General features: G+C 37.0%; 2 protein-coding genes across 3 annotated transcripts; both read right to left on the bottom strand.

The window, feature by feature from the left end:
* Positions 1 to 209: 209 nt before the first annotated feature.
* Positions 210 to 15,815, bottom strand: LOC113669872 (serine/threonine-protein phosphatase 2A regulatory subunit B'' subunit beta). 2 transcript variants are annotated; one of them, XM_089210572.1, is made up of 16 exons: positions 15,669 to 15,815; positions 15,001 to 15,114; positions 14,216 to 14,835; positions 11,250 to 11,353; positions 10,539 to 10,644; positions 9,440 to 9,514; positions 8,122 to 8,208; positions 7,724 to 7,762; positions 6,015 to 6,132; positions 4,728 to 4,776; positions 3,947 to 4,033; positions 3,229 to 3,373; positions 2,441 to 2,471; positions 2,177 to 2,295; positions 1,241 to 1,347; positions 210 to 940 (listed from the first exon to the last, which is right to left on the bottom strand). In XM_089210572.1, the coding sequence occupies exons 3-16, from the start codon at positions 14,741 to 14,743 to the stop codon at positions 757 to 759; spliced, it is 1,779 nt and encodes a 592-aa protein (XP_089066698.1). In that variant the 5' UTR covers positions 14,744 to 14,835; positions 15,001 to 15,114; positions 15,669 to 15,815; the 3' UTR covers positions 210 to 756. The 2 variants fall into 2 exon arrangements, with proteins under 2 accessions (XP_089066698.1, XP_089066696.1); XM_089210570.1 differs by lacking the exon at positions 15,669 to 15,815 and having other exon boundaries at positions 14,975 to 15,162.
* Positions 15,816 to 16,740: 925 nt separating this feature from the next.
* On the bottom strand, positions 16,741 to 19,621 carry LOC113669873 (uncharacterized). The gene has a single exon (XM_027185954.2). The coding sequence runs from the start codon at positions 19,619 to 19,621 to the stop codon at positions 18,461 to 18,463; it is 1,161 nt and encodes a 386-aa protein (XP_027041755.2). The 3' UTR covers positions 16,741 to 18,460.
* Between the last annotated feature and the right edge of the window lie 60 nt (positions 19,622 to 19,681).

Here is a 19,681-nt window from a genome sequence, read left to right as displayed (position 1 = left end):
TCAGGTAATTTAAAAGTCATGGTTAATTCTTTGCACGAAGGCTCGTATGCTCTCAAAGGCTTTTGAATTTCGACACATTTTCTTGGAAATGAAGTCTCGAATTCACAACTGTGGTTTTCTTCACAGACGTAACCTAAATGAAATTTGGCAATAATTTTAAAAGGAAATTGAGTTAGTTCCAAACAACATTCATCTCAAATCTCTTAAAATCGATTGATACTTTTTTAATTACTTTCTCGTTAGTACAAACAGATCTATAAACTCTAGATACACCGCCAAGCTCACAAAATTCCCTTCTACCTATGCCACACAAATTTCAGAGCTTCATTTACTTACAAGAATAAACCTCAAAACAATACCATTGAATACTAAAATTGAACCTCACACTCTAGGACCGTAGGAAACTTCTTTGGAGAGGTCACGGCTCTGTGGCCCTCAACACATTAAGGAAGGTGACATCTTTAAGGGGACACGTTCCGCGGTCACCACAGTGTACCTTAATGGGCCCTTCGAATTCCTAAGTAACTCACCTATTCTGTTACCGATGAAAACGTTATTTTAACAGGGACAACCGTCGGAGCACGTCCTTCTTCGTTTAACAACTGCCTACTAGTTATGTACTAGGAATTGGGCCCATTTACCATTTCGAGCAAAATGATGCCCCAAGGCCCCTCTCAGGGAAGCGCTTCGGACAGCTTCGACCGAATCTAAGAGAACTCTCTTTTTGTCGGACTCTTCTTTGTAAACGTAGTTTACTCAATAAAAGTCATCGTCATCATCATCATCATCCACGTCATCATCTATTCCAGTGACCATTGTCCAGGGTTTATTTTTATTGTTGTTTCCCGTACCAAGATCATCGTCGTTTTCAAGTCCTTTCAGCGCCATGATATCTCCTTCGGCCAGATCTTCGTCTTCGTCAAAGTCATCTTCGTATAAGCTGCAAAAAAAAATTAAAGGCAACTAGTTGAGAAAAGAAAAAAAGATGTTGCTGCTGGGATGAATTTTCCAATACAAAAATTTTCTTGTCTTTTCCTTCAAAATCAATTTTCCCTTGTTCAGAATTGAATTTCCAACTTTTCCCTAGCATTAATGCGGTTTTAAGAGTTGGTTGGTTTTTGTTATTGTTTCATGGCTGTTTTTTTGACTGATGGCAATCATGACTAAAACCAGACTAAGGTTATCATGCAACCGCGCCAAAAACTCACAAGAATCTACCGCGTAAATCATGTGGCCTTACCCTTCTGTCTGTTCATTGGCCCCTTCTTCAGCTACCAGTAAGTCATATTCTTCTTGAGCATATCTCTCCCAGTCTGACCTTTCGTTAACATCGCCATCTTGCAAGTCCTACAAATTAAGTGTCATGTTAGTACTGAATAATTAATTTATTTTTTGATCGAATTAATGAACAAATGACTTACTTTAAAGCGTCCACGTTCTAATAAGTACCCACGCTCTTTTGAGCGTCCACGCTCTGGTGAGCGCTCACGCTCTTATAAGCTAACCCACGCTCTTATAATTACCCACACTCTAATAAGCACGCACGCTCTAATAAGCACGCACGCTCCTATAAGCACCCACGCTCTAATGTGCGCCCAAGCTCCACTGAGCGTCCACGCTCTAATGAGCGCCCACGCTCTTATAAGTACTCACGCTCTAAAAAGCACCCACACACTAATGAGCGTCCACGCTCTAATAAGCACCCACGCTCTGATGAGCATCCACGCTCTAATAAGCGCTCACGCTCTAATGGGCGCCTACGCTCTGAAACGCGCCTTCTTCCGAGCAAGCGCCCACCCGAAAGGGGATAATTTCAAACAAGTGCCTTTCCCTCTCCCCCTCCTTCCCCCCCTCGAATAAGCGCCCCTTCTTCCCTCACTTTCTTGAATAGTAGAGAAACACGTACAACCTGTTTCTATTGCTACTATTTATAACCTTTTAAGCTTTAACTACAAAGGAATCAATACAGGAGAATAATAAGCGCCCACCTCGACTAGGCGTATTCCTACGCACCCCCTACCCCCCACCCCCCACCCCCTACCCCCTTTTCCTTTTAGCCTTTTTTATAAAAGCGCCAGGACGCTTATTCAAGGAATACGGTGACTTAAACAATGATATGGGATCGATATTTCTCAATTGCATGACCCTAACAGTAATATAGACATGAACTTCTTACCCTCGCTGCAGCAAAAGGATCTCTCTGTTCGTATTCCAGATATTTATCCAAGTTGAAGAATGTGTTGAAGAAAATGTAGGCCAGTTTACAATTCTTTAGGTCACTCAGCGTTACGCATCCTGTAGAAATATATGTTATGATCCAGTGATTTTTAAAAAATGTAAAAACAGCTCCAACAAAAAGTTTAAGTTGGTGGTTCCTTAAATACAGAATAGTAAGTGTAATTTTGGAGTTGTTTTTAGTGTTTTAAGAGAGCGATCGTACCTGGAGTTTTAGGCTTCACCATGTCCAACATCTGAGAAAGAAGACAAGGAAAAAAACATTACAGACTGTAAATAAATAAACTTAATTGTAATAGTCATTGTCGCATTTCATCATCATCATCATCACTGTCACCTCTGCCACAGTCACATCCCCATAACAGCGAATGTCATAATCTCTATCTAGCATTCCCCAATCCAAGTTACATGTATTAACAGGTAATAAAGGAAGAATTTTCGCTCCAACGAAGGGCAAACACTCGAAACGTCAGTTTTAAACTCTTTACGGTGAGAGGATGAGATTGGCCAATTGGCGTTATCAACTCAGTTGATAATACTTATTACCTTGTTATACTTCCCCACAGAGGCAGCACCACTGACAGTTTCTTTAGAAACTTACCCCGTTTATTCAAGTTACATTTACTCTGACATTTCCCCAGTTCTGGAAAAACTGCACTGGGGACCTAGACTTGTGTCAAATTCTAAGCCTCGTTCATAAGACGAAGACTTCACAAATATATTCAATCATATATATATTGCAAACAAGGAAAGCCCATTGCCATGTTGCGTTAATTTTTTTATTACTTGTTCAGAATGGCTCATTCTTGAAGACCCATGGGCTGTGAGTCTATTTCAAGCCGGGAAAAAAAAGGAGGGGGGGGGGGGGGAAAGAGAGCAGGAGTCACAGCCCCTGGGTCTCTGAGGACGGGATTTGCTCAAAACTCACTCAGTAGCTGCAAATGGATTCTAATCCAACTACATAGTTTATTTTTTTATTAAAAGTCGACAAACCTGACATAGGCAGTCTTCAAACAGCATTGTCTCTATGCCCAGGACATCCATTTTGGAAATTTGTTCAGTATAAAAATACTCCAACTCATACATGGACAGTACACCATCTCCATCTAAATCCATACAGCGAAACCAGTACTCAATACTGTGGAGAGAAAAGGCATAAAATGACGAACACTCCAAAGCTCTTGATCAGCATATACCTGGCTTCTTTCCTTCCTAGCCTACCCTCCTCAAGAAGGAACTAACTGAAACCAAGCTTTAAAGGAAGCTAAAAACTTCCCTCCACATCATACGAAACTCCCGACCCCACGAGAAATGTTTTCACTTTCTTTTGCCACCAGTTTTCCTGTACCCTCTTGCAGATATGACTGGAACGAGTTACTGAAAATGTACGGCCAGCATAGCTTACTGTGGCTCACAAAGGCAAATTGAATTCTCAACTTTGTTTATGATTTCTCCACTGCGAGAAATGTTTTCACTTTCTTTTGCCACCAGTTTTCCTGTACCCTCTTGCAAATATGACTGGAAGGAGTTACTGAAAATGTGGGGCCAACATAGCTTACTGTGGCTCACAGAGGCACAGTGAATGCTCAACTTTGTTTGTGATGAGGCAAATTTCCACTAACCATCACAAAGCAAGGTGGTTCTACCATGCAGCTTCCAACTATATCTTATTTATTGTAAAAAGATAAAAATGAAAGGCACATATATTCACCTTCTTGGATGTTTCTTGTCCTCTTCAGAAAGAAGAAACCAAACAAACTCTGGATAAGTCATCTTGCCCTCCATGTAAGTGGGACCTCTACATCAGCACAATACAAGATGCACAAAAAATAACTGCTGTCAGTACAATAGTTGTGTTGAGAATAAGGTACCAAGTCTAAGACTTCTTTTTTCAGTGGAACATCCTTCACCAAACACCATCAATTCAACTTTCCCTCAACATAAAATTTTAAATCATTTCCCTTCATTTATTTTTTTTTGCTTTTCAGCTTATTAAAACTAAGTAGTATCTTGAATTTTTCTTCATTCACCTTGGTGCATGTTAACTACAGTTGAAAAATTGCAAGGTTGTTGTTGAGTGTCATTGCAGATGGGCAGAGGAAACTTGCCAGTTTTCAAACCATTTTGTGCCAGCTACTTTGTGAATTACATTGAAGACAGAAAATATGTATTTTGAACTGATAATAACATCGGTGTCTGGCTAAAAAAAAGGTTACCCATAAATGTCCCACAATGCTAGAAATCATATCTCAGAGCATTTCAAATTCAATTTTTTTCAGGGAATCATGCTGTTGCACTAAAAGCTAAATAGACTACGTTTTTCAGTAGGACTTCCTTCACAAAAATATGGTCCATTCAACTTTCACTAGAAATAAATTCATGTCAGCATCAGTGTTCAAACTATGCTGTGTCTTGAATTGATTCCTTCAATGTACATCCACAAAAGTCAACCTACAGTAATATTTTTATTACCCTAATTATTTTATCCCTACCGTGTGACACACCCAGAGAACAGTCTTTTCACTATTTTGGATGATAATGCTGCAGGAAAAATAGAAAATTGCAATCAATGAAATTAAAATAAATAATCAAATTTTCAATAACAGATAAAATCTTCCATGACAGTGACTTGAATATGAGTTGTCTATAATTACTTGGAGAAGTGTTTTTTTTTTCCATCACAAAATATCCAAAGAACACATCTCAAGCTTTGCACAATATCACTGACATTATCTGTGACTCAAGACATATATCTGAGTTCACATATCATGGCTTGTTAATCAATCAAACTAAAAAATTACCATACAAACTACTAGTTCATTCCAAAAAAATATGGTAACCATCTATTACTTCCTGTGACACACATTGCACACTGTATCATACCATTGTTTTACAATAGGGATTTTTTGGCAAGTCCCTTTTTTCAGTGCATCAATTTGCATAATAGTAAAAAAAAACCCTAAATTTTCATGCTTTATATCATCCACTGCAGGTAACCCCTTTGGCAAATTAAAAAAAAAATGTGGATTAGGTTCAGAGCCATCTCAAATCATCCAAATTTAAGGATGCTGCGAACCTCTTTCACAGACTTTTAAATTTATGAATCTTGACAAACTTGTGACAAATTTGTAGGAGAATCATCCCATTCAAGAGCAACAAGTAATAGTTATTCTCCTTGCTGCTTTATGCCACAGCAAATGGAATAAGCTCTAGCTAAAGGGAGCACTTGTCCTGAAAGCTTACTTAATTGTATGAAATCAATATAGCTATGAGTCAATCAATTTAAAGCTTTAACTTCCCCCCCTGCCTCTGGCAATCCCCTGGGCATTTGAACTTTTTAGGATTGGTTTGGTTAAATTTCTGCCCAATCCCCCCCCCCCCCCCCCTTATAGACATAAGTTGCCTTCATATGCCTCACATAATCAAAATTGTTTGTTGAATAAATCGTTGTGTGATTAATTATTGTTGTAGAAGTTAGCTAAGGTGTGTATAAATTTTGGTGCTGCTGTTTGGTTTTTCACTTGACATGTAAGCATCATTCTACAATGTCAATCATTTTCTTCTAAGCCATTTGCTCATGAAAGCCAACTTTTAACCTTTAAACTCCTCTATATCTCAAATTGGAACATGTGTTTTCTGCTAGTTCCCACCCCAGCCAGGTAAAAGTTCAAATTCCCCATCTCCCTGGCATGGATGATGGTCAAATTCCCGTGGGTTGCCCAAGGGAGAGGTATGTTTAAGCTTAGAATTGATCGCCACATTATAAGAGTGTCTCATACCATGGTTGTTATGTCTCATTAGGTCTTTCTCATCAATCAGCAGGTCATGATCAGAATCCAGCTCCCAGAATTTACAATAAATTACATAAAAATGCTCATAAGAAAAGTAGTCAAAGATCTGAAAGATAACAATGAACAAATAATTAAATCAGTGATCAGTATATTCCGAGATTCTACTTCCAAGGAGTTGTCAATCATACTAGTTCCTACCTAACTACATAAATTAGGAGTATAAATATCTTACATGATTTTAGTAGGAGTTCTTAACATATTCTCTGTAATAAACTTGTGGTTTTAGGCTTATACTATTTTGCGAAACGAATCGAAACGAAAGCAGGTGAGGTAGAACAAAATTAAAGGAATAATTCAGATATATTTTCTAATAGGGAAAAGATATCTTTAACAAGAATTTGGATTAATCGTTCATTAACATGAATGATTTACATTCATTTTGCAAAGTAGTAATTCAAGAAGAGTTACTATTTAGCGAAATGGACTATTTTCACCCGGCGGTGACAACGTTACCTCTTTCGTGACACAAAAATACATTTAGACATTACAAATTAGTATATCACTAAATATTTTGGCCTCCTTATTTCTTGAACCATATTAAAACATATTTCGCAAAATAGTAAATTTAAGAGAGTCACTATTTTGCAAAATGGACTATTTTCACCCTACGGTGACAACGTGACCTCTTTCGTGTCACAAAAATACATTTAGACATTACAAATTAGTATATCACCAAAGATTTTGGCCTCCTTATTTCTTGAACCGTATTAAAACATATTTAGCAAAATAGTAAATTTAGGAGAGTTACTATTTTGCGAAATGGACTATTTTTGCCCTGCAGTAACAACATGACCTCTTTCGTGTCACAAAAATACATTTAGACATTACAAATTAGTATATCACCAAATATTTTGGCCTCCTTATTTCTTGAACCGTATTAAAACCTATTTCGCAAAATAGTAAATTTAGGAGAGTTACTATTTTGCGAAATGGACTATTTTTGCCCTGCAGTGACAACGTGACCTCTTTCATGTCACAAAAATACATTTAAACATTACAAATTAGTATAATACTAATTTGTAATGTTTAAATGTATTTTTGTGACATGAAAGAGGTCACGTTGTCACTGCAGGGCAAAAATTGTCCATTTTGCAAAATAGTAACTCTTCTTAAATTACTATTTTGCGAAATGAATAAAAATCCTTCTTGTTAATGAACGATTACTCCAAAATTCTTGTGAAAGATATCTTTACCTTATTAGAAAATATATCTGAATTATTCCTTTAGTTTTGTTCTATCTCACCTGGTTTCGTTTTGTCTCGTTTCATTTCGCAAAATAGTATAAGCCATGGTTTTACTGGTAAGGAAAAAATGTTTTTTTTGATACATGGGTTGAATGGATGAGAACATAGTTAAAAGTGTTTTTTTGGTTTTTGTTTGTTCTTTTTTTTTTTTGTAGTCTTGTTTCTTCAAAACAAGTGCAAATGGTGAAAGAAGTACAGAATCACAAAAAGTCAACTACAAATGGGCTACATGGAGAAACTTTGATCACTGTTAGTTAAAAATATTCAGGTGATGTCTCCTTCCGAAATGAAAAATTCTGTATCCAGAATTACTAGACTGTTTTTCAACTATTTCTATACAAAGTAAAGTCTCATGTCTGCTACTTTCCAAAATATTTTACAAAGTTTATGTACCTCATTAATGTCCTCTTCTTCTTCAAGTCGGGCTAAAACCTGGTGTAGAAAAAAATAGGCAATCAGATTTTCTCTGTTGTGTATCAAAGAAATGTTCATCTGTTTGTAACAAATGTCTTCTTCAACTTGACCATCTCAAACCCAAGACCTCATTACCAGTAGTAATTCTCCTTCCTGTCTGTCTCATAAATCTCATAATATTAGCCTGGAGAATTTGATATTGGATCAATCAATAATCTCTTGATTGGTATATTTCATTATTCTCCTCACTCGCCCGCTTGATATTGTATTGATAATGAAAGAAGAAATTCTGTCTTAGTCACCCACGTAAGTTAAAGGGTTAACACTCAAACTCGTAGACATGCCAACCAAAACACAACATCTTGAGTGTAACTTACTTCTAAAAAATTGCTATTCCTCAGTTCTGGAACTGTAATGCGTCCTGTCCATGAACTATTTACACAATAAAATATTCTAGCTATAACCTGAAACGAACAAAAAAAATTAACAGTCAAATAAACATCATGCTTGTCCTCAGACTCATTGTTTCTGAGAAAATTCTAAACACAGAGGATTAGTAAATTGGTCACAACCAGCAGGTCACCAAAGCAACTGAAATTAACTGTTGGCAGCCAGTGACTGCCTTCAAGTCTTGCCAAAGGTCTTCTCGTAAACCAGCACTCACAAAATAAATTGTGCATTTTACACATAACTGGTCATTGTTTATGTGTAGGAATAATTAGACATTTTAAGCCAAAAGGCATCTTTAAAACTTGCTTTTTAATACTTTGCTATGTGATGAAAATTAAAAAGGAAAAATTTATTGGCTACTAAATTTTTCCACCTGGAAAATGAAACGAAATGATTCAGCAAAGGCCAGTTAGTACTGCCTAAAAACATAATTTAGGACCTGAGGAATGTGTTAGGAGTCAGAGGAAGGCAAACTTTTGGAATTTTTTCACTCTTATTCAGCGCAGATGAAAATCTCATAGAGCTGATCAACAAACAGTTAAATCACAATACTGTTAATGCTGGTTTATAGGCTGCACTTTCTTTCCAAGAATGTTCGTTACAAATCAGGAATACAACTTATTTGCCAAAAAATTTGGAAAACGTGCCACAAATTTGCCAGAAAATTGCTATTCATCAAAAATATGTAAGCACCTACATCATACATACATACATCCTTTATTTAGTAAAGCAGGTTTAATAAATGGCAGCTGTTACTGATGTAGACCTGCTATCTATTTTACACTATACTTTTCAGGCCAGACTCCATCACAGTAATCTCATGAGTGGGTTCTTTAATGTCCCCTGCCGAACCAAATTATTAATAAATGCAGGAGAAGGGACCTACGGTTTATTCGTTCTTATCAGAGAAGACTAGAATGTCTATCCATTTCTTGATATTGTAGAAAAGTCCTTGGTTATATTTAGACCTTGAGTGTTGGTCCGACCAGGGCTCAAACCCTCAACCTCCTGCACAACAGTCTGGCCCTCTAACCAATTGAGCTAACTGGGAGGCAGTTTTGAGCTAGCCAGAAGCCTAATGTAGTTGCTAATAAAACTAACAACTGACCTTCACTCAAATGAACTAGGGTTAAAATTGATTTTTGCTTTTGCAAGTTTGGTGGCTTCTAAAAGAGCCTTAATATTAAATTTTTTTTTTCCATAAGCATATAAGCTTATATTTCAAGCCAATCTAAACATACTTACAGTATGGATGTATCTGGAGTGAAAATCAGGAGCATCACGTAGAAACTCCAAACCAGGATGTGTTTCCACAATGTCCTAATGGAAAAATATAAAAAATATCCACTGCTGATTCCTAAATAAACTCTTTTTTTTCTGGTTACTGAAATTTCACATTGGGTCACAACTGTATGAATATTGACCACCAAATGGTGACCTCTGAAAATGCTGAGTGCACAAGACAAGTCAAAGAGAGCAACTAAATGGCAGGAACTTTTGCAGTGGATTGGTTGTGAAGGTTTTAAGCTTAGGTCTTTCAAGTTTCAAATTCACAGTATGTGGTTAAGTCACCTTCTTAGAAAGTCAACCATATAACAGGGTATAATAAAATTATACTTAAAAAAACAATCTGTTTTCATTATATGTAATTTGGATCATGTGTACTATAGGTGGCCTCGGTTGACATATAGGCTGACAATCGACTGATATATCGGTCAACTATCGGTCAGCAATCGACCGACTATTGGTCGACAGTTGACCAACAGTTGACCGACAGTCAACCAACAGTCGACCAATGCATCACCCAATATGTACACATTTATCGGTCGACCATCGGTCGACTATCAGTCGACAATCGACCGACTATTGGTCGATAGTCGACTGATAGTCGACCGATATATTGACCGACTGTCGGCTGATGCATCAGCCCATATGTGCACATTTATCGGTGGACTGTCGGCTGATATATCGGTCCACTGTCGCCTGATCTATCGGTCGACTATCAACCGATAGTCAGTCGACTGTCGATATGGCGACTGAGGCCACCTATAGTACACATGATCCTGTAATTCAATAATACACCTCTTATCTAGCTGGCCAAAACTCAATAAGGACTTTGTTTTTTTTCTGCTTGGATTTATGGCCCACATGCAAAGCAAGGTTAATGAGATATTTGTCATATCTCTGGGTCCAAATAGAGAGGAAAGACTTCATTCCACACAAATGTTTGAGTTAAGCAGGCTGTACGGTGAAATATGGCCTGCTAATTGACCAATCATAGTGCACATACTAACTGAGAGATACTATAACATGCATGGAACAGTTATGCTGATGTGCATATTACCTGCAGAAGGGGAATAAAGTCTTCTGAAACAAGGTAATTTTGAGAGTTTTTAGCACTCAGAAGTCGCACAAATCTTGATGCATCATCATGGCAATTAGATGTTAAACTGTGAAAAAAAAAATGGAATGGTTAAATGTTCATTCAAGTATTCATTCCAAATAGCTTTCACCCAATACATGCCACAAAACCTATAGTTGGGACTGTAAGAATCAAATCCCAGTTTTAATATAGAATCATTCTTGGGAAGAAACATGACTATGACTACAAGGCTTTTAATAATCATGGTTCTTACTTCTTGCCAAAGGTTTTGATCTAAATACAATGAATTTACAGTTTAAACAATATTTAGTAACTATTTACTGAATTGTAAGGGAATAGTGGTGTATATCTACCAAGCTGCGAAGGGACAAAGTAAATATTCCCCAAATTCACCAACACCAAGGTCATTAATTATTGTCATTAATTAGTATTGTGCCCGTACAACATATATAACAAAAATAAGTATATTTTTTTTGATATATCAAAAAATGGTCAGAAATTAAATTCTTGATGTGCAATTTTGTCTCACCAGCTTCTCAGAGATGAATAATACTTGCTATTCGCGTCCATAACCAACCAATCAGTACATGCCGAAAGCACTTTACACTTGTGTTGCATATTACTAAAGAAATACCACAGACTAAAACTAAGTATTTTTCATATGGTAAGTACCTTTTCCACATAGCATTAAACATGGGTAAAGTTACATAGCCATGTTTATGTCCTCCAGCTGCAAAAAACAGAGGTTCGCGCCAGTAAAGTGGTAAACCACAAGCCTGAAAGATATCAAATAACCGTAACCAGAAAAGTTAATCTAAACCCTTCTACTCCTAAGATCTATAACTAAGGTCCCAAGAATAAAGGAAATGATCACCAACCAAAGAAGCTCTTGACTGTCAAACAAATTTTCCTTGACATACGAGTGATTATCGGCAAAAAATTGGACAACCACAAAGTCAGTCACAAATATGCATACAGACAGAATTGGATGACACTAAGTCCTGTTACCAATTAATCATAACCATTACAATTTCCGAAAAAAAGAAAAAAAAACTTGTAGAACAAATATCTCTAATGGAGACAATGTCTTCAGTTAAAAATTTCTCCATTTTGGAAATTCCCCACTTTTACTTAGGACAATTGGGTGTTGCTATGGTTATTGTATAATTTTGTGATGGGTGGATTTAGCCAGGCAGGTTAAGTATGATTGGCTGCTTCAACTGTCTGATTACAACCAACTGTGCAATCAAAATATGCAAAATAATTGCTGAAAAATAAAGCAGTTAGTGCACCAATCAAATTTGAGAAAATTGTGATGGCTATGATTAAATTGAAACAGCATGCAAATTATGTGCACTTTCCCTGAGAGAAATATAAATTTTCTCAAGGCAAATATACTCATCTTGAATATTTTATTTCCTTTTAAAATGTTGACCATTTAACAGAATGGAGCTTATTGACTTTCATGTCGAAACATTTTATAAAATAAGTTTAATCACCACCTTTTGTTTTTCATCAGAACATGATCTGCACATTTGTAACTAAAAATTTGTCTGGATTTTTTAGTTTTTCCTTACTTTTTGAGATAAGTATCTTGGTACAAAAACCTTGCTCAAAAGCACTACTTTGAAGTTGAAAATTTATTGGAAAATGATGAGGTGCTAAATTGCAAATCACTGACAGTTTTTCAAGTGAAACTTGTGCAGATCACCTTGAAATGAAAAACAAAATTTGTTAATTAAAAGCATCATCAAATAAACTTATCTTGTAAATTGCCTCAATATAAAAGATTAAACTCCCATTCTGCTAAATGGTCAAAATTATAGCTTCTGAAGTATTTAAACCACAATGTCAAAAATCTGTGTTAATTAAGCTTTGAGAAATAAAACTTTCATAAAGATACTGCAAATAATTTGCATGCTATTTCACTTGTAATAAAAATGCTAATTTCTCTACGTGGTACCTCAAGTCACTCACATCAGACCTTAACCCATATCATGATATAATTTAGTGATATGATATGATGGCCATTTGCCAAATTCTAGCAAACTGTAAAACCATCATTGCAACAAGGGTAAACACATAATCTTTAGTACTCAACGATAACGGCACAACATCTTACCTTAGCAAATAATCAAACATATTACGCAATTTTAAGTAGATTGTAAACTACGAGTAGAAATGTAAAATGTAGAGGATTTATTTTTCTCTGTATTGAAACAAAAAACATGGGAAAACGAATTTAACTGTCAAAAAGCGTCATTGTTTCGATGTAAAATGAGACATATAAATCCCTCTCAGTCCTTTATCAAACTTTCAAACAAGCCCTCAGATCAAGCGTAAGAAAGTTTCAAAAATGATAAAATTACATATTATTTTGCATCATTTCTACTCTTCACCTGTTTTAGGGTATCAATATTAAACAGAGTTACGCTTAGAGCACACTGGAAAGTTCTGTAGTATGGAAATATGTCCCTTAACTTTCGGCTTTCGTTTCAACAGAAGCCTGAAGATATAACTTTTTGAAGAGCTCTCCTACGCGCTTTTTCTGACTTCCATCATAACTAATTCGCGTCTGTCAAAACATATTCAAGATGCAAGATCATGTGAACTCCAGCTTGCAAGAAAAGTTGTCTAAAATATAAACAATGACCTAAAAATAGATCGTTCGATAACTCGAACTTTGCTCGAATAAGCGAGATAACAACCTTTTCCTATCTGAATGAAACTACGCGAAGGTAAGTTTTCTATCAAGCTAACGGTTCTTCAAAGTAGTCGTTAGAAATAAAATGGTTTGAATTTAAGAAGAGTGTTCTTCTGTTCAGTTTAAAAAAAATTTATCTTGACCTTTCCCATAATGAAAGACTGAAGCTTGATCGACACCACTGCGCGAGAACAACGAGAATGATATAACATGCTTCGAAACCGAAAGTTGCGTAACAATACAAGACCACGCGAGTTTTTCGACTACTTCAAAACACGCTGGGACATTGAACTAGACAAACAGGCCTGACAACATGGTAAATACTAAAATAAACACTTTCAGCTACCTTCATTTTTCAAGTATCTACTTCCTCAAAGTGACATATTGGTTGTTGGACGAGTTCAAGAGATTGTCTCACAGTTTGCCGATCAGGCTATTCGCGTAGACAAGCAAACTTTCAAGACAAACTTAAATGATTGTTTGAATAATCTTAAACCATTTCCGTCATTCATTAAATTTGTTTTCTTTGGCAAACGTTAGGGAAAGTGTCTCTTTCACTGTAGATTTGAATAATCTGAATGAACGTGACCCTGATGCATAAAAACAACAACGCCTGACTGCGTTCACGCATAAGTCTCCGAGAAGGCGGCATTCATCGAAATCCAACTCTTCTTTGTATCTGGGAAGTTTCTCAGATCATCAGTATGAAAGAAACACAACAGAAAGACCAGCCTTAGTACAAATCGTTGAATTTTTCATCGTGCGTGCGCAAGTATCGTGTCTTTTTTAGAGGTCAGACTGGCTTCTTCGTTTCAACTGTAAACGCTGACGGACAACTCGTAAACAATAGTCACGCTACAAAAACTCGGTTTCGAGTTTCATCTTGAACTAAACTAAAGAAAGTAGAAATAAACACACAAGAAAGTTAACATACCTTTGCCACTGGTCCAAACTCTTCTTTTGGAATACCGCTTTTGTACAGTTTGAATATCTGAGCGACCTTGGACAACGTTATTTCACATGATGTAGAATCTTCTGGCTTTCCAAGCGGGAAATGAAACTGCGGCAAGTGTGCAGCGCACCCTTGGAAGATTCTCACATTATTCAAAATCAAATGTTTATCCTTCATCGGATACTTCGTTCCTTCATTGTTCTCTAACCTAGGAGAACGCGGAGGCGATTTAGACCCTGGTCTTCGAAAGGATCGTTCTCGAGGGCTTCGCGGTGACCGCAATAATTGATTCGGAGAGCTGGTTGGCGGAGCCGGGGGCGAAATGGGCCTGGAAGCACCGCCTATTGCATTTGCCGAACCAGGACTTGACAATTGCCTTGGCGACAGAGGTCGGCCTTGGATTAACTTGTTCAAATCATTTCTAAGAACCCGTTGCGTTTCGGGCATAGACAGCCATCTTAGAAACAGTTCGTCGACTTTCACTTTCAGAATCGGGGAGAGATGCGCCATGTACTGGTGGCCAAAATTACTTCGATAAATGCAAACTGTCAACTCGACATTTATCAAAATAGATCACTTCCTTCCATCGTCGTATGAGTCCGCTGAGAAATTCGAAACAACGATTTTAAATACCTATTTCAAAGTCCAGTTATTGTCCACAAAGTAAACCACAAGAATGTATAAATTTCCGTGTTGAAATGTCGTTAACCAAGTTGTAGATTACAAACGTCTTGAAATTACCTTACACAAACAATTTAAAATCACACCTATGAAGATTCAGCTTGCCTAAGACCAGCTTTGTCTTGAAATTATAGCAAAGTACTCAGAGGAGAAGGTAACAGTGCTCGTTTGTCGGACTTTACGCCATATTTTCCACATTTCTAAGCAGGAAAAAATCGAAAAATCGAATAAGCGCGGTTGATAATGAACAAACAGAATATTGATCAGCGGTCGTTGGAAAAATCAACGTAGTTATTACCAGTCTCTCTCGCAAACGCCTCTGTGCTGTGCTTTCTTTTTGCCATTCACCACCCCCGCACCCACCCCCTCCTCCATAGACAAACCAGCCCCTCCACTCAAAGCTTTTTTCCTAAACAAAAATATAAGGTTGGTTTTTTGTCCTATCTATTTTTTTCTCCTTTCGCGTTTTCTCTCTCATTGAAGCCCGTTGCTCCTGACGCAGTAGATTGATGACTATTTAAATGGTAATTTAGTGTTAACAACTGGGTTGAAAACGTAAATTAGCCACCGTAAAGAGTAAAAAAGCTGACGTTTCGAGCGTTAGCCCTTCGTCAGAGCGAAGGGCTAACGCTCGAAACGTCAGCTTTTTTACTCTTTACGGTGGCTAATTTACGTTTTCAACCCAGTTGTTAACACTAAATTACCTGCTATACTCTCCCACCGACGCAGCACCACAGTTTCTTTAGAAACTTACCCCTTCATTTATTTAATTAAATGCTCACGTTTTCCATTTTTCATCCCGCTCCCCACGCTGTCGTTTCTGTTCTCTCATATCGCTTCCAAACCCACGTTCTCCTCCTAATATCACGAACTTAAGAGTAGTCTAATCTACTGTGTAGTGTAACTGAAATTGAGGGTCTGGGTACGAGTCTCGTGATAGCCTCCAACAGAAGGGCAAAAGGGAAATTACCCCCCTCTGGATCTATAAAGTAAGATCTAATTCATAATCTTGATAAAAACAACTTCCTTCTGCTTAAAGAAAAAGAAAGAAGAAAGGAAAGATTTTCCTCCACTATCAGGCTAGTAGGCATAGGTAAGTTGCTGGCCAAAAGTTAATGAGGACACAGAGAGAGACTACACAGCGCAAGGGAAACAAAATGCAAGAATCATCATTCAATTTCCCTTTTTACTTTTCTAAAATGGCAAACTTAGCAGCATGGGTGAAAAGAAGTTTGATTATATATTTGAAATATTAGAGGGGCTTTGCCGACCTGGATATTTCAAACGTCATGACAACACTCTAGCTGATAACTGAACAGATCTATTGTTTTATATAAATGTTTTTCTTTTTGTGGTGCTTCAAGAACTCAAACTTAAAGCCATCACCTTCAAAGGAAATATTACAGTCATTTATTATCAGGAAACTCAAACTCCATGGGCTGTTTAATTACACGAGGTCTAACCCAACTGTAGTTTTAGCAAGCAGTTGGCTTGTATTCTTAGCAAGGTTGTTTTTATTGGATGTGTCCTTCCACTGATATCTTTTGACACAGTTGACACAGTTCACAAAAAAAAAATGTTCAGATTCAAGATTCAGCCTAAAATCAAGATAGTTTAGGACACCCTTTCCTTACACAATGGCTAACCTTTGTTATCATAAGCAGAACCAAGTGTCTTGACCCAATTTCCATTTCCCATGAAAACACATATTAGAAGAGTCTAAATATGCTTCCAAGCTGCAAAAAGCAAAATCTAACAAAATAAAAAATGAAACTCAGGGACAATTTCTTTTTGAAGAAATGTTGACAAAACACTAAATCTAAAATACTAAAAATTTCTCCAGTAGCAATCTTTATTGCTCTAACGGAGGTCAGCTCTAACAATTTCTTAACCTTTGCCATATATGGTATCTAAACACTATTAAATAAACTACAAGGATTCCTTCCTATTTACTGAAGTCTTTTACACAAGTCAAAAAAATCCATGCAACCTGGCCTTGAAAAACTCTGGGGTTAAGGCGCATGAAGTGTACCTCTTTTCCTGCACCTCAATTCCCAGAGTTTCGCATGGCATGCAAACATCAATTTTTTAAAGATTTTTCACTGATTTTTTTGGACTTGCCTGCCAAACTTCATTGAAAAGGAAGGACTACTCATAGTCAAACTATCAACCCTTCAACTCCCGAGATCTGATTGTTAATCCTCTCCTCTAGCTGCCAAACATTTCCTTGTAAATGGGTTATAAGAATTTGGTGTGCAATCAAGATAAAATCTTGCACCTGATAAGTTTGAGTAATCTCACTACTTGTTTGCTGGATAATGTGTGGATACTTTAATGAGAACTTACATGTTAATCACCTCTGGAAGTTAAAGGGTTGAAGAACATAACTTCATAACAGTATGATTGCAGACTGACACTTAACCACAAAAAGCTACATTATTCAACACAAAGGGAAGCGATTCATTTTTAAACTGCACAAACAAGATTACAGCCTTGCAAAAAGAGCTTGCCTATGAGTTCTGTCATATTGACACTGATATATAGTACAGGTTGGTTAAAGTAAATAACAAACATTTGAATGATAATAAATAAATATCTATAGAGTTACATCTATTTAAAATGGTAATCTGTTCCATATTTGTAAGAAGTCACCACTGCACAGAAATAACTTATAAAATTAGAAACACTATTTAGCTAGAAAGCATGTATTTATTCCAGCCATGTAACTCCACAAGAATGATTCCATATTCTCCTCCGTATCTGCTATAAATTTTCTAATATGGCAGTGAGGAGAATCTGAAGTTACATCGGAATAACACCATTCAGCTATATAAAATAATTGAACTACAGTAAGAGGTTACATGGCAATAGGCTCTAAGAGTCAAAACACTTCAACAAAATGGTTGCTGAAATCCAAAACCAACCCAAGAGAAGGCATCCTTCAGGCAAATAGGAAAAAAAAAAGAATTTGAGTCAATGCTGATCGTTTATCTTTTCAGATGTTTGTTTAACAGAGGTTTAACATAGCTTTTTAATGTTCTTCAAAATTAAAATCATATTTTCTCTGAGGTTACTTCCCACCTTCGGAAGCCTAAGTCAAAAATTACATTTTCTTAACATTAGGTTAACCCTTTAACTCCCATGAGTGACCAAGTCAGAATTTCTCCTTACAATATCAATACAATATCAAGCAGACAAGTGATGAGAATTAAGAAAAATCTTTTAAATTAGGGGGTTATTACTTGATCCAATACCAAATTCTCCAAGCTAACATCACAAGAATTATATAGCAGACAGTAAGGAGAATTACTAATGAGATCTTGGGAGTTAAAGGGTTAAAACAAACCAATTAAAATCTGCATAATGCCATAAGAAGTGGTTTTGATTTTCAGCTTCCATTACAGGTCCTAAAACTAACTTGGTTTAAAGACATTTAACATATCTACACTAAGACTGTAATGATAAAAGTTAAACTTGGTGTTTTGGTTCAATTTCTTATCCTCATTAAATGCATGATAATCCTTCTCTAAATCCTATAATGATCAATCATTCTACAGATGTCAGCATGCTCTTTTCATCTACACACTTCAATGGATATTTTCCATCTGGCTGCATTTTGTTGTTATTATTGTTGTTGTTAAAGGGATTACCACAATTTAAACAAGGGCAGAGTTCACATGATCCTTCATCACTGAAGCAAGGGCAGCGCGTGGTAACACACCTTGGGCTTTGAAGCTTGGATGACATACCACAAGAACACCTCTTCACCTTCCCTTTGTTCTTTCTGTGTTTTCCAGGAGGAGTCACCACAACAGTTTGTTTTTGTTCAATCTTAGGCTTCGGTTCAGGATCAACATTATCAACAACTTGAATCTCTTCACTTTCCTCTTCTCCCATAATAACTTTTTGTGGACAGTCTCCAGTTTTAAAATCCAGAGAAGCAAAATCTGTAGAAATATTTTTCTCACTCCCTAAATTATAAAAAGAATTTGTTGCATTTGCACTGAGCCTGACAGTTTTTTTCTTTTTCCCATAATTGTAATAACTTCCTTTGAAAGGTTTTCTCTTTCTTTTCTTTTCTTTCTGACTGTCACTTCCTGTCGGAGAAGACAACCACTTAGTAACTCGTTTTGGAGGGAGCAGTTCTATTTCCGGCGGAAGTTTGACTGGTGTGACACGTGACTCGGTCGCCATGTTCAAATTCCCGCTCGTAGAAGGGGAAATTTGGGAATTTGAATCTGTGGTGTTTGCGGGTACCGGTGCTTGTTGCTGTTGATTCTGAAAGTGTGCGAGTGAAATCGGACTTGTCACCGCCTCTTTAATGATCGCTAAAGTCTTGTTATACTCGCCATTTTGCGTGGCAAGTAATTGTCCACCAACCGCCTTTTGAGCGACGTATTCGCAAAGCTTTTGATAACAAGCTAAGAGAATTCTTGCCTGTTTATCTTCCGTTAGCTTTTCTAAGTTTGTACACCACCGACATCCAGGTATCAAAGCCCGTTTTTTCCGTAGACATCCTTTGCAGACATGGTGCTCACAGCTGTGAGATCCGTACGGGTCGATCAATAAACCGCGGCACACTCGACATGAAAGGGCTTGGCGAAGCTTCGGTAGCAAATGGAACATCTGATCCCAAACAGCTTGGTTGTCATTTTCAAGTGACAACATGCATTTGCACGCTTCAACATGTAGCGTTGTGGCGTTCATTCCGCTCTTTTGAACGGAGCCCGTAACCGTTCGAACGATCTTTCCACGCAAACTGTTAGT

The sequence above is a fragment of the Pocillopora damicornis genome, chromosome 6, assembly GCF_964200805.1.
Source record: "Pocillopora damicornis chromosome 6, jaPocDami1.2, whole genome shotgun sequence".
NCBI lineage: Eukaryota > Metazoa > Cnidaria > Anthozoa > Scleractinia > Pocilloporidae > Pocillopora > Pocillopora damicornis.
The sequence above is the reverse complement of the archived record's forward strand: the minus strand, read 5'-3'. Positions and strand labels throughout refer to the sequence as shown.

Excerpts from the sequence above, each read along its gene's own strand:
- LOC113669873 (XM_027185954.2), bottom strand. The coding sequence starts at position 19,621 with ATGAACGCCACAACGCTACATGTTGAAGCGTGCAAATGCATGTTGTCA.
- LOC113669872 (XM_089210572.1), bottom strand. The coding sequence starts at position 14,743 with ATGGCGCATCTCTCCCCGATTCTGAAAGTGAAAGTCGACGAACTGTTT. Across the intron at positions 9,515-10,538 it reads ACTTTATTCCCCTTCTGCAG|GACATTGTGGAAACACATCC; the intron begins GTAATATGCACA and ends TTTTTCCATTAG. Across the intron at positions 2,296-2,440 it reads GGTGAAGCCTAAAACTCCAG|GATGCGTAACGCTGAGTGAC; the intron begins GTACGATCGCTC and ends ATATTTCTACAG.